The sequence below is a fragment of the Vidua macroura genome, chromosome 13 (genome assembly GCF_024509145.1).
Source record: "Vidua macroura isolate BioBank_ID:100142 chromosome 13, ASM2450914v1, whole genome shotgun sequence".
NCBI lineage: Eukaryota > Metazoa > Chordata > Aves > Passeriformes > Viduidae > Vidua > Vidua macroura.
In genome coordinates this window covers 8,583,000-8,597,372 of record NC_071583.1, presented here as the reverse complement: position 1 = coordinate 8,597,372, position 14,373 = coordinate 8,583,000, and the positions used below count along the sequence as shown (strand labels likewise).

The window sequence follows — 14,373 nt, the reverse complement described above, 5'->3', positions numbered from 1 at the left end:
AATACAGAATATTCCATAATAAATAGGAAACCATTGAGCAGCAGGTTTGAAAATGCCTTGCAAATGTAACTGATGCTGAGGTTTTTCTTTCTGTTCCCCAGCAGCACAACGACTGTATTCCTTCTATGTGAAATCACAGCAACTTGAAATGCTAAAGTGCAAAAGGACAACCATTTATGTTGGCCCATTTGCCAGCATCTTTGACCATTCTGTCTGCTCACCTTACCTTCTGTGTCGCTTCTTGCTCCCTGACCTTCATTTCCTGTTTATTCAGCCCTTGCTCAGGGTCTAAAAAGTGCAGACACCATCAAAATGGACTTCATTTACTCTGCACAGAAAAAGAAATAGTGTTACAATCTGTACAGTTTTTAAAAGGGCTAATGGAAGATACTGGGGGCCACACTGGGTCATGGTAACTCTTTGAATCAAAGTGATTTTCAGGAGCAATATTTAAATAGCATGACAGTAAAAACTGGAATCAAACATCTGTGATTTTGCTCTAGTATTTCTATTTCTATTTGACAAGCATAAAGACTTAAAGGCTCTGCAGTACAGAGCGGAGAGAGATTTGGTGAAAATTATGAGAACTCATCATCCATTGTGCATTTTCATACTTCTCAGGTCAGGCTGTAACCCTCCAGGACAGACTGAATTTGTTCTGAACATGCTCACACTGTGCTGCCAGGCAGGCAAAGCTCTGCCAGGCTCTGGTTTGGACCTGACTGTGACCTCCTCAAGCCCTCAGGTAGGCTCTGCACCCTATGGCCTCCCTCAGCATGACGCTTATTGAAAGACTTGGGAGCATTTTGCTTTTCATCCTGAGTTTGGGGAACACAGAAAACCTTGATTATTTGCTTCCCTGCAGTTCCAGAGGAGGATTATGGGTCCTCTTTTCATGCAAATCTTACAGACTCATTTCTTCTCTCTTCCATCTTTTTTTTTGACTTGTTTTCCTGCATTATGTGTTAGCAGTCAACAACTAACCCGTGCTGGGTTTCTTCCTGTGCAGGGTTCTGAACACAGCATTTCTTGCCCAGAGATTGTTCCACGTGGGAGGCTCCCACTCGTTGTTTGTGGCTGGGAGCAGCCATTCATGCCAGCCTAACCCTAATGTGATTATTATCCCATGAGCAACTTCCCATATTAATTGTTTTACAAAAGTGTTTTGTATCACTTAAAACTCCAGAAGCCTTTTCATAATGCATTAAAAGAACAGAGAAAAGAAAGATCTCAGGAAGCTGAATCTTTATTGTTATAGAAGAAAAAACAGCTTTCCAAGTTTATCTTGGCTTGTCTGTAACAAAGTCTTGGTTTGTATGAATTGCCACACTGCTAAAAGATCTAATTCTTCTATGATAAAATAGCCTATATACAATAACTGAATCAAAGAGCACAACAAGAAGTAAACACTTTATAATGCAGTAGCTACCTGATTTTCCTGGGACTTTATTTCTATTTAGGCCAAGGGACAATTTAAAAAGATTCATTCCCAAGTACACAATTCAGAAAAATATGAGTTACAATTCAGAGCAATATTTTGAACCAGTGCTGTTTAGTTGTCTTAGCTGGAATTCAACCTTGATGATATCCAAAGGTCCAATAAAATTTTTCTTGGAAGAATCCCATACTTGTAGAACATAATAAAATTGTCGAGCTGCAGCTGCAGGGCCACTGAGAACTGGAGAATGAGGTCATTCTTTCTGGGGACTTTCTGGTGTCATGGGATGTGTTCCAAACACTTTGTTACCTGAGAAGTATCAAACATAACAGATCATTACATATAATAGCAGCTTTGATCTTTGTTAGTAAGACAAAATGTGAGGCTGTTTATTACTAACGACTTAGGTGCTCATTAGTGTGTTCTGACAGGAGTCACTGACAGCAATAGGCAAAAGGAAATGTTCAGTGTTAAACCCCCACACAGCACATTGCAGCTCCTATTACAGCCCATGCAACAGAGAAAGAGAAAAGCCTTGCACACAACTATTTTAAAATTTACCAGAGCAAGAAAGAGATCTGTCCAATTTATTATCTGCTTTTTCAATAAACTGCACTTGCAAATAATACTAATGCCTGCCTTTCACATCGTGCTTTTCATTCCTAACTCACAAAGCACCCTTGGACAGAGGTCAGGATCATTTTACAAAAACCAAACATGAAGTGAGGCCACCCCTCTGATGTCCCTGAGTAAGGCAGCACAGTCCCCAGCTCTGCTGACCGCTCCTCATAGGAACAAAGGATTAGAAAGGGCATCTTGTGTCATCAAATCCAGCTTCTTACTCTTCAAATCTATTTTGCTATAATAACCTCATGCAAGACTCTTTCGGGCTCATGATCTCTTATATAAGCTCCTACAAATAATCTTTCAAGACTATCATCTCTTGTTTATCCTCATCCATCCTGACCATATGGTGGGACTCTGCCTAATGCCAAGGAATTACACACCAGTGATTTGGGACCATCACCCAGAAAATGCCCTCAGCTTCACACGCGGGAGAATAAATGGGGCATTTCTTGCCATGTCTGCTCCAATTTTATGCATCTCTTGGTGGTCCATCCTAGTAAAAGACCTGTAATAGATGCCATGACAGATGTGGAAGGTGTTCCTGAAGCAGAGAAATAGAAATGCTGAGAGCCTGAAGCTGTGGAAGCTGTGTGTGAAATCCCAGCACAAACTCACAGCACAGTTGCTACTGCAGTGGTAGCTGGAGGCTTGCAGCAGCCCCACGTGCTGGGGCATTTGAGTTTATTCCTGCAATACCTCTGCTTTTGTGTAGAGACTGGCATCCTGGCAAACAACAGAGCCTCAAGTACACTCAGTCCAACATATTTCCAACATCCATCACCCCCTTCCTTTCTCAAATAACTACTTACTGGAGGAGTTATTAATGCCTTTCCACCTACACAGCCTAGACAGTGACACTCACACAAAGGCAGTGTTGAAGCTTTGAGGTCAGGTTCGAGTTGCTGGTTCCAATGTCTCTCTGGGCAGTTCTATTATGCAGCAGCCACAGCAACAGGATACCACAATAGAAACCTTTGCTAATAATTGAGCATGAAATAGGCTTTTGGCTTGGTATCTTCAGTTTTGTACCTTCACTTCAGAACATGTTTAGAGCTGGGAAAATTATCTCGGCTTATTAAACACAAAGCTGTTACCCAAGTGTTAGATGAGGGCACGGCCCCCGAACTCGCTCCCCGGGGCTGCGCGTGAGGCTCGGATCTTGCTGCTGCTGTGGCTGCAATTCCCCAGCCACCCACTTCTTTGTTTGATTGTCTTTGTCACTGAAACATATGTTTCCCATTCCCACGGCATTTTGAGCAACAGTTTCCATTGTAAGCCCCTCCTGACTGACAGTTCGATGGCAGCCTGTGAATCACTTGGCACGGATTTTGTGAATCTGCTTCAAGGAGGGTCTGGCTGCTCGTGAAGAGCATCCTCTGGCAGCTTTGGGGGCAAGAGATTAGCACCATTTTAGCACAGGTTTGGGTGTAAAAATGCCTAGTCGCAGTTGACATCATCCTTATTTGAAGCTCAGCATTGTCCTGCACCTCAGCTCTTTTACCCCAGGTCCTCAGACAAATGTCCACCACTTATGCTCAGCTTTCCCCCTTTTCCTCCCATACAACGTGACACACAAAGCCAACGATGAATCAAGAACTGATCCCACTGACAATATTTGATTTTGACAGGCAGCCCAGGTAGGCATTCAGGCTGCTGGATGTGCAGGTTAAGAGAAACATTTGGCTGTCAGCTTTCTTCACCAACAGTAGCACATTTGCTGCTTTGCATTTATGCTGTACAATCATGTCTGTGTCTCTGGCCCTGATGTTTCTACTGTGGCCATAATTACAGGATCCAAGCACTGCTGTATGGAATTCATGTACTGGACAGCTGAATTGAACAGGCCACCTATAGGGAAATGAAATGACTTTGTATAATAATGTATAACTTTCAGGACAGTACTACTTCCAGCCTCAAAACAGAGCCCTGGAATGGGTGTGAGAAGGACATCATTGCCTCCCACAAGAGGACATTTCCTTTATAACTTTAGCTAGCACTCCTGTAGCTCTGTTTTCATAAGAAATAATCACATGCTTCAACCAGAAAAATAATCAACCTCAACACTGAGGCTGCTGTGCATTAGCACACCACATTTATTTGGGGAAGCCTTTTGCCCTGAGCTTTCTGAGTGTCACTGCTGTACAGTCACTGCACCACTTCTGGCTGTTAACACCTTGAAGAGGTAATGTAATTCCTGTGTATAAACTTTCTCCCTGCTGCAGAGTTGGAGTCTGGATATTTTGCACTTTAAAAATACCAGCAAGGGCCAGATTATGTTTGTTGGATTTGTGTTGATAATTAACTTTCTTTGCATCCCATTGAAATGACAAAAACATTACTTTATATGTACTTACTGCAGAAAAAAGAGAATTTTGTGTGGAAAAGCACAGACCCTGTGATCTGATCCATCTTCTCTTTGCTATTTCCAACTACTTAAAGCATAATGTCACACTGAAATGCACACTTGGAGTGCTGCATTCTCTTCTGACAGATTTTTATGATATTTTTCAAGGTGACCTTCATAAAATGTGTTTCTTTTGAAGCTTATACTTCATTCTCAGGTCATAATAGTTTCACACAGGCAAGCAAACTGCCAGCTCCTGCTTTCTAATTAATGCTTCTTGGAGGCTTCTGAGTGGGGGATATAATTAATAGCACTTAAGTCTGGAGTGCAGAGAAATCTATAGCAGATTACTGGGATGTGTGTTTACTGCAGGATTACACACAAACAGCTCCTAGACCATGTTCTCTGGGAATTGCCCAGGCCCTGGCACCACCTGACTCTAAGTCCAGTGTAAGCACTCAAAAGGTTGCCCTGCTCTATCAAGTGAGGCTCTGAAACTACTGAGGGTCTCTGCTTGCTGCAGCCCTTTTCCCTGCTCCCATTTCCCATAACACAGCATGCTGTGCTTTTCAAAACTGCCTGGTCACTCTGCTTTGCCAACAGGCAGCACCAATTGCAGAAAATACCTGCACCATGCCTGTGGTGCCCACCCAGGGGACAGCCTGCTCTGTGGCCCACAGTGCATCTTCTGGGGCAGACTGTGTCCTCACTGCATCCCAGATCCACTCTGTGCATCACAGACATAGCCATTGCTGTGTGGGTTTATGCAGTTTAAAGTACCAGAAATGATAGGAGGGTTTTTCTTGCAGTAAAACAAGCAAAGATGGGTGTTGCAAGTCATTTTGTCATACTTGCCTAAATTTAAGGGAAGTGATGGGATTGCTTTGGTGTTCACTCTCACGCATGCAGCATGGATTGTCACACTCCAGAGGTGCTGGAGCAAAATCAGATGCAAGTCAAATTGCCAGTTTAAATTCCCCCTGGCCTGCGGCTGCTATCAGTGGTAATTTCCCTGCTGAAGTCAATAGAAGCATTTTTTCACACTTGCCGAGATCTTGGTGCAGAACAGGCAGCTGTGAGGCAGGATGAGTGCTCTCAAAGAATGAGTGGGGGAGAGTAGAATTTATACTCTCTGGAAAAGCTGGAAAGACTGTATTATCAAGAAACAGACTGGGGACAAGGGGGAGAATTGACATCAGAAATCCTGCAAGACTGTGCAGGACACATTATTTGAAGGGATTTCTACAAGAATTTGGCAGGACACAAAATATTCAGGTGGTTAAGCAATTAAAAGCTATTGAATGTTTGTAACTCCAAGCACTTGGCAACAGAATATCACTGTCAACTTCTTTATGCAAAGGGACATCTTGACATTGTACTTAAGACTGACTACTTTTCTAATGGCATAAAAATATTACTTCAGTTATGCACAAAATAGGAAAACTACCGAAACTTGTGCAGCCTGGTTCTTTCTTCAGAAATAACAACACAGAGTGAAGCTACCTTTGAAGAGAAACATTTTTCACATACTATCTGAAGGTTAAAGTCTTTTAATCTTTAGCCTTTTTGCTGGCATATGCAATTTAAAATGCTCAAAACAGACTATCAAAACAGCCAGCTATACATAGCTAGAAAATTCAAAAGACGCATCTGAAAATAGGCTTGGAAATTAGGGTGCTGCATCAAATCCTGCTCTTTCAGTAAGGACCTTTTCCCTGTGGATCCACCTCAAAAAGCATCCAAGTTACCAAACACACCTGACCAGAGGACAGCCAACACAGAATGAGAAACAGCTCCCAAAGAGGCTCTAAAGAGGTCAAATCTTGGTGCTACTAACAAGAGAGTGACTAACTGGGGAAATTCTGTATTAAATATCCACCCCCCAGAATGTTTTTATTTCCTTTTCTTTCTCACTTCTAGAGTCAAATGAAGTTCTCCTGAGCTTCAGCTCTGCAGACACAGTTCTGTGAGCAGAAAGAACAAGTCCTTCTAATGAGGTGGGATACAGTGGCATGGGGACACCCAGGGGAAGACCAGAAACACATGCAAAGCACAAATTCACTCACTGATATTGCACACACAGATAAAATATTTAAAGATAAGCATTTTCTCAAGGGTGGAAACTTCGCAAGGCTAAATGTGTTCATTTCCTGAAGCAAGTGGGTGGATATTTTGGGTCATCTGGAGACTGATGTAGAAGCACTTAACTGTAGTTAGTCAGCCAAGAGGGATCAGCACCAGCAAATTAAGTAGAGAGAGAACTTAGAGCTTCTTGCCTTACTCAAGTATTTATTAGGAAAAAGTTACTTGCAAGTCCTTCTTGATTAGATAGTCTCTAAATACAGGTAAGAGATGCTACTGGACCTTGTCTAGTCATACAGGAGTTGTGGCAGGTGGTGAAGGACTTGTGATAAATGTAAGGGTAGCTGGAAAAGCCCTAAAACACAGCTCAGTCTGCCCAGGCTAAGCTAGCTAAGCTGGGCTTCTTAAAACAAAACAATGAAGTACAAAAATAATGCATGAGGCCTTAAAAATCGCTATTTATTGGCTGCAGAACACCCACATTCAGCTGTTTCTGACTTTTCCTGTGCTGCATGAAAAAGCCTCAAGTCAAGTGTCATTTAGGTAAACCCACAAATGGCAAAATAAATCCTTTGTAGGTGAAATACAAAAATAGCTTCAAAGAAGGATGCATATAACCTTGTTAATTTGCCAAAAGTTTTCAGTCTTCATCACTTTAGAAGCAAGGTTAAGAGAGAAGACAAAGGCTGAGAAATGCAGAAGGTGCATAGATATACCTTTATCTCAGGTTCAGACCCTTAAACCTCAGTATTAGGGAGAAGAAATTGACAGTGATGCCTAATGTTGGGAATCAAGGGTTGGAAGGACTGCCTGCACTAGGCACTTTCATGATAATGAGGCCAGGAAGATTTAATTTACCAGTTTGTTCTAGGAAAGGTAATGACCTTAATATCACGGGAAACGTATCAAGAGGTCATCCATGCAGACACACGCTGACTCATTTTCATAACAAATGGAAATAGATGTCCAGCCACACAAATTTGCTTACAGGAAAGGATTTATGCCATCTATCCAGCTTTGTATTTAGTATCAGAAAAGATAAAGAACATTTTATTGATATGTGGGGATTTAATTCCAAGCCCTTTGAGAATCTCTAGGAAAAAATGCATTTCCAATTCATTTCTGAGGAGAACAAAAACCCCCCGCCCAAAACCTACCAAATCAATAAAGGAAAAAAAAATATCACACTAGAATAGGGATGTGCCATTTCCCCCTAAGTACTGTTCATTGGTTGCTGGGCCATAGATGAAGCACCACATAAAGCCTCTGTTAGAGAAGAGTGCTTACACATGCATTACCAAGGATATGCTCTTCCTGGCTGAGTAATTCACTTTTGAGCAGCATATTTCTGAGAAGGTGAAAAGTGGGTGTCTAAATGCAACTCCAGCAGCCACTGCAGAAATGTGACTGTGTAGCCCAAACCCTGGAGGTCCCAGCTGCTGGGGAGAAGTTTCCTTCACAGATGGGAATTACATGTGTTACATGGCTTTTTCTGTGCCCATCCACAGAAGGGTTGGCACAGCTACTTTGGCTGGAGAAGACAAGAGCATGGTCACGATGTGAGAAAAAAAAATGGAAGGGGAAGTCTGATGAACTCCAAATGGAGTCATCCAAAATGCCATCCAAATGGCAGAATGGCACAGGAGATGAGAGCTGCCATGTAAATGTGCCACCCATACATTGCACAGTTAGCTCACAAGATTTCTCAAGCTGGGCTGAAAGCACAGTGAGTCACACAGACAGAGGAGGGTTATTTCTGGGATTTGGGTTCTTCAGAGGAAAAACATGAAACAGTCAGAAATGACAGAGAAGTGAGAGTGCTGGATGATGGCAAACAGCATGTGGGGAGCAGGGGAGAGGGAGATTTGGCATCCTTGCTGCAGTATTACATCCCAGCCTAATTCACATTGATCTCCAGGGGCCAGTTCGTTTCTGCTGGAAGAAGCTGGCTTCTGGGACTCCAGGTACAAAATGGAAAGCTCTCAATTTCTAGAGCACCAATGTTAGTGTTTGCCAAGTGTTTTCTCTTTTCTATTCCTCCCTGCAAATCTTTCTTTTTCTCATAAGGTCAGTGGAAAAGTTAGCAGAACAGGCAGTTTTCCAGCAGGCTTAGTTTTGGAAGTTGAACTGATCAAATCATTTAATACTTAATAAAGTATAGGTGAGGTTAGTGTTTGCTTATGCACTCTATAGACTGAATTCTCATGCAATTTTGTATGTATAGGTGCATACGCATATGTGGCTGTACACAGACACACCAGTTTTAGCTCTTTATAGAGGTACCAGGGCTATTTTCTGTCCTAAAAACACAGTGAGGATACATTAGGTTGAAGACTCCTCCTAAGTAAATGCTGATGATTCTCACTTCTAGGTACACCATTATTTTTGCTGTCTGGAAACAAAATGCTCTAGGATGGTGCTGATTTGTTCAAGAAGGAGCATGTTATTTCAGCCACTGTTGGAGTGCCGTGATTTTTTGGAAACAACACAAAACTAAGAGCTCTGTTTTCTTTTGTTTCATTCTAGTTATTTGCCCCGTTGTCCTCAAGAAGGCTCTGGAGGCTTGAGCAAAGGTTTGGGTGCTGCAGGAGTAAGTCAAAGTTCAGATCATTACCTCTAACTTTCCTGGAAATACTTCTTCAGAATTTCTGCTTCAGCTGCCATTTCTTCTTCTGTCCTCCACTTGTCAGGGGAATCATCTTTATCATGTCGCTGCAACTTTTTGAGGGAGAAAAGAAAAAAAAAAAAGTAGTTTATTATTTTTTTCAGTTTTAATGTCAAATTTAGGGCAATCAGTCTAACTATTCCATGTGTCTTCAGGATGGATGGAGCTGGTGATGAAGAGAGGAAGGGTGAAGGTTGCTGGTTTAGAGTGGTGACAGTGGCTGCATTTACAAGGACAGCACCAGGTGCCAGGGTGAGTGACAGGCAGGGACAGGCTCAGCTTTGTGGGCTGATGGTCAGACACCTTGTGAGTCATTGATGCAAAGCTGGCAGGTGAAACAACAGGAAAACACTCAGGTCCTTTGATGCACCCACCGCACCAGTGGAGTGAGCTGGACGCCTTGTCACTATTTCCTGTAAATTCTTCTCTCTGTCTTTTCCTCTGCCCATGGGATCACCTTTCCAATCAAAGACCTATTGTGATAACAAGGCCCTGTTGCAGCTGATTCCTAGTAGAAGTTTATATTAATATTTTTTTCATTCCTTCTCTGCATGCAAGTTATTCATCCTTCCCTGCCATTGTTGGAAGCAAGACACATCCCTGGTCTAGAAACGAAGCCTGTTATTTTAAGCATAATTATATTTCATTGATTTCTTGGGGAAAAAAAAAGTATAAGAAACATATAATTTTTGTGTCCAACTTGCACACTATGCCCACAAAAATTCGATCTATCCCATATGCAGTAACTGTTACATGACATTGTCCCAGACATGATAATTTCTTCCTTTGCCACTCAAGAAGAGGGGAGAAGCTGACAGCTTTGTTGCTTTCCTGAAGAGGGGAGCTCCACATTAGGGTAAATACTGGCATTTGAGTGACTATTTGTGCACATGTCCATTCAAAGAACCCCTGACACTTGTCAAGTGAAGGCAGCATTTACACCAGACAGAAGAAACATTTACTTAACAGATCAAGTATTGAGATTCCAGTGGTTCTCTAGGTTTAGAGCACAGCACAGACTGCATTAATAACACCAGTGCTTCTAAGGAACTTCATAATACTAAATTCCGTTAATGCCACAAAATTTTTTGAAAACTAATGAATTTACACTTCTTATTCCAGGAAAAAAATGATAGTATAGAAGACGAAGCAGCGAAAAAACAAAGATGAAGCCATCATGAACCTCCAAGCAAAGTGCATTACTGTATATGGGATGTTTAGCAATAAACTAGGATTGTTAGCATACCTCCAACTCACAAATACTTTTATTTGCGCTATGTTTCTCCTACTCTGAATTTTGCTGCCGGCTAGAGTCCCATGTAGTTTTACACTCTGCAGCACAGATTTCCCCCTGCTCAGCAGATGAAGCTGCATTGGAAAGCCACTTCCTTTCATGCCAATACAATGCAGTAGCTGTAGGCAAATTCAAGTGTATTACTCTTCAACTCAAAGAAGACTAATCTTCATTGTTACATTAGTACTAAGCATGTTATAAATCCATCTTGTAATAATGCCACAGAATTAGGGAGAAAGATTTAAAAGGCAGGGACTGGTACAGTGTACACACTATTGGCACATGCCCTGGGTCCAAGTGTCTGCTGTCACCCTCTGCACACACCCACGAGGTGTGTAGGTACCTCAGCTGACCTGGCAATGAGTTATTGGAAAGAGTATCCATCATCCTGTACTTTCTATGGACTGGGAATGCTCACACCTCACAAGAGAATGCACCAGGACAAGGCAAGTGGTGGTAAATCTGACTGAGGTGTGAGCTGTTTTCTGAAAAAAAAGCAGTGTTTTGGTCATTCAATATGGCAATGCTGGTAGGAGGTACAGCAGGCAAAAGCTGGAAGGCAAGGGAGAGCTGCCCCTGTTCCTCAAGGTCTCCTTGTTTAACCCAGAAGAATTGTTTTTAGTGACATGATTTGGCTGCTGCTCTCCCTTGCTGTCTTGTTTCTGCACAATCCAGGTGAGAGCTGGCTCCATGTGCAGACTGGTAAAGTGGGGGTGTGACTGGTAGGTGATGATTTTTTTTTCCTGTTCAAAAAACCTGAAGTGAGTAGTAATAAGGAAGGTTAACCTGCAATGGCTGTTGTTGTTGTCTAAATTAAAACTGTGCAGCTACAGACCATAGTGACTTCTCAAAGCTGGTAAAGGCGAGGGTTTCTTCTGCTACATAACAGCTAACCTTTAAAAATAATCAATCTTTGGGGTTAAAACAGATGTATGGAGAGCAGCAATGAATCCTTAAACGTGCCTGGAAGCCCAGCAGCCCTGGCTACCAGTGCACAGCCCCCAGGACACAGAGCAGCCCAGCCTGGGTGGGAGCTCAGTGCAGGTGTCTCGAGCCTCTGTCACTGAAAAGGTGCCTCCACATTTTGTGGCCACACTGAGAATGTCAAACCACAGCCTGAGGTCTTAAACCATTGCCACAGCCAAGGTATTCATTGTTGACTGATTTAGAGATGAGTATTATTTCTGTATAAAATTGCTGCATCTATCCCCAGACAGAATCCCAGGACCACTCTGTGCTCAGAGCTCTTACCGTGCCAGTCATTTCTGAGGTGCAATCCACAATTTTCACCCCAGAGCCACTTAGTTTTGATATTACCAAACTAACACTGGAAGTATTGGGACAACCACCTCTGGTGGCTTCCTACCCTCCTCTGACACCACCATCCTGCAGCTCCAGTACAAGCCAAACCATAGAGAGAGCCACTTTGATGCAAAATAGTTCAATTATGGATAACCTTGCTAGAGGAGGAGTCTGGAGGAGGCCAAGAAGTTGATAGGAGGACCGGACCTTCTCTATGAACACAGGCTGAGAAAATTGGGGCTGTTCAGCCCCCAAGATCCAATTTTCAGGATCTGCTAGGGATCCCTAATGGTGACAAGGGAATGTGATCATGGATGGGTTTGGTCTCACCTGGTTATTTAATATGTTCTTAAGTAAAGTACATTTCAGCTGGGTTCAGTTCTCCCCGTGAGGGCCTTGGTAAGCTAAAGCTACCTTTTACTTTTTTTTTAACTTTATGTAAAATTTTACTTTATGTAAAATGTTTTTGTTTGTTTTAATTAAGAGAAATTAAGACAGTCTCTGTAGTATTTTGGCTACGTTGTAAAGCTACTTTCAGGAGAGCATAGATATTTCAGTTATAAATTGTACTGATTTAGAATTCAGGTGGGGAATAAACATAACAGTTGATACTTGTTTCTTAGGGACTTCTGTGCCTTAGAGTGTGTTCATATTCATACACACATCCAAGTCCCAGCTGTGAATCTTTGCAAACATCTGACTTGTATTGAAAGTTTGGATTAAACTGAGGAAACAACACTCTCTTGCACCTCAAGAACACACCCAATGTTCTGCTCAAGCTAAAGGGCAAAACAGTGCCTCTATTTGCCAGATATCCTTTCATAAAAAATAGTGATTTATCCATCTTTCCTACCCCTGTCAGATGGTAAAAGCTGGGTAAGTTGAGCTGATATCCTTATTCAGATATATCCAAACACAGACTAGCTTGAAGTTTGTGATACTTTCTGTACAACAATTCTGCAAACTCAGTGCACACCAAGGCAAGGTGAGTCTATAAAACCTTTTCTGTAAGGCTCCAAATTAGTAACCATTTCAAAGCAGCTGGTATTTGGCCTGTTTTCATAAGAGGAAGGTGATGCAAAAGCATTGCACCAGGTGGACAAAATGTTTTACTGCAAAACCCTGAAAGCCCCAAATTCTCTGAAACCAAACCTGTTTGTAGACACTCACTGCAGGAGTGTCTCTGAATCTTGAGCACCAACAGGAAAGTGAGCAGCACCCTCAGCATAGCTTGGATAACTCCAAAAGGAGGGAACAGGATGAGAGAGCATGAGCAGCTCTTTTAGACAATCTCTATTATGCTAAATTTTTCTTTTAATATTCTGAACAAGCATTGGGACACACATTAGTCAGTTCTCTAATCGCAGTTGCCCAGCAAATTACACACTGTAACTGCTCAACATTCTTCAAGCACCAAGACTCGTGTTTATAACTCCAAACAGCTTCTTGCCTTGCAGTACAAATAAATGCACCATTTCTAAGATATGCCCTTCTTCAAGCAGATCATTACTGATGTCTGACTTCTTGGGCTTCCTGATAAATTATCCTCTTCTTTCACCTCAAGCAGAAAATGCTCCTCCACCGATAATCTATGACAGTCAGTCTTGATTACATGTAAACAGTGGAGCTCTTTGAATATTTCTGCTTGTGAAAAGTGTTCATTTTCTCACTCATGTCTCCCAGTGTGAGATGCTGGCAGACCTGACAGCTGTGCTTTATGTTATTTTATTAAAGTTGCTAGTGCTGCAGAATGGTCTATGTTTTTATCACTGCAATTCTTAAGGGAAACACAATATTGTTTTATAGCACATTCACACTGGGGGACTTCTCCTGCTTGCCCTTTGTGGAGGAGCCCAGAATTCTCAGCACAGCAGACTATAGGGGACCTGGGTCTATGACTGGCTGTTGCTTGAAGTGATATGTATATTGTTTGTTTTTTTTACTTATGCCATAACACCATCAGAAAAGCAACCTGTGTAAATACAGAGCACTAGCCAAAATTATTGGGAAAAAGCTTTTATGGTAGCTAGAACTATTCTCACTCCCCATGAATATTTATAGTTGATAGTTAAGAGTTTATAACCTCCAATGCATTTAACTAAAAGAAAAATTATAGTGATGGAGAGTAATTACACAAAACTGCAGCAACATAACAAAACTCAGCTGCTTCAGCAATTATAAAATATAGTATTATCAAAAACAGCAGCTACCAAAAAATAAAAAGAATGAATTTTTGCCAGTGGCTTGAATCAGAGATTAGGCATTACCCAGCTGCTGGTGTTCATTATTACCAACACACCTTGGGATATCCAGACATCTTTTCTATAGTTAAATCCTACACTGTGGTGAAATATTCAGAGTGATATCTCAACATCAGATTAACACATGAACCATGAGGAGGCTGAAAATCTAATTTCTTCTCACCAGTAGCAATCCTTTTCCAGGGGCTAGAGACAAATTTTATCCCAGGGCTGCTGCTACACCTTGCTTCCCCCAACTCCCTTATGGCAGCAGAGTCGTGTGGAGCACACCCCTGCTCCTCTTCTTGCACTGCAGCTGTGGGGGAGCATCCACCCCATGGGAGCAAAATTCCAGGGCTGAGCTGGCTGTGGCTCCTCGGC

At 42.1% G+C, this 14,373-nt stretch overlaps 1 protein-coding gene across 5 annotated transcripts in view; it reads right to left on the bottom strand.

Moving 5' to 3' along the window:
• Positions 1-1,230: 1,230 nt before the first annotated feature.
• Positions 1,231-14,373, bottom strand: part of FHIT (fragile histidine triad diadenosine triphosphatase) — a 525,883-nt gene continuing 512,740 nt past the window's right edge. For all 5 annotated transcript variants that reach the window (XM_053989338.1, XM_053989336.1, XM_053989335.1 and 2 more), the window contains 2 exons: positions 9,106-9,209; positions 1,231-1,747 (listed from right to left, as the gene is read on the bottom strand). In XM_053989338.1, coding sequence (XP_053845313.1) covers positions 9,108-9,209 — 102 coding nt within the window. In that variant the 3' untranslated portion in view covers positions 1,231-1,747; positions 9,106-9,107. The remainder of the gene's footprint in view (positions 1,748-9,105; positions 9,210-14,373) is intronic.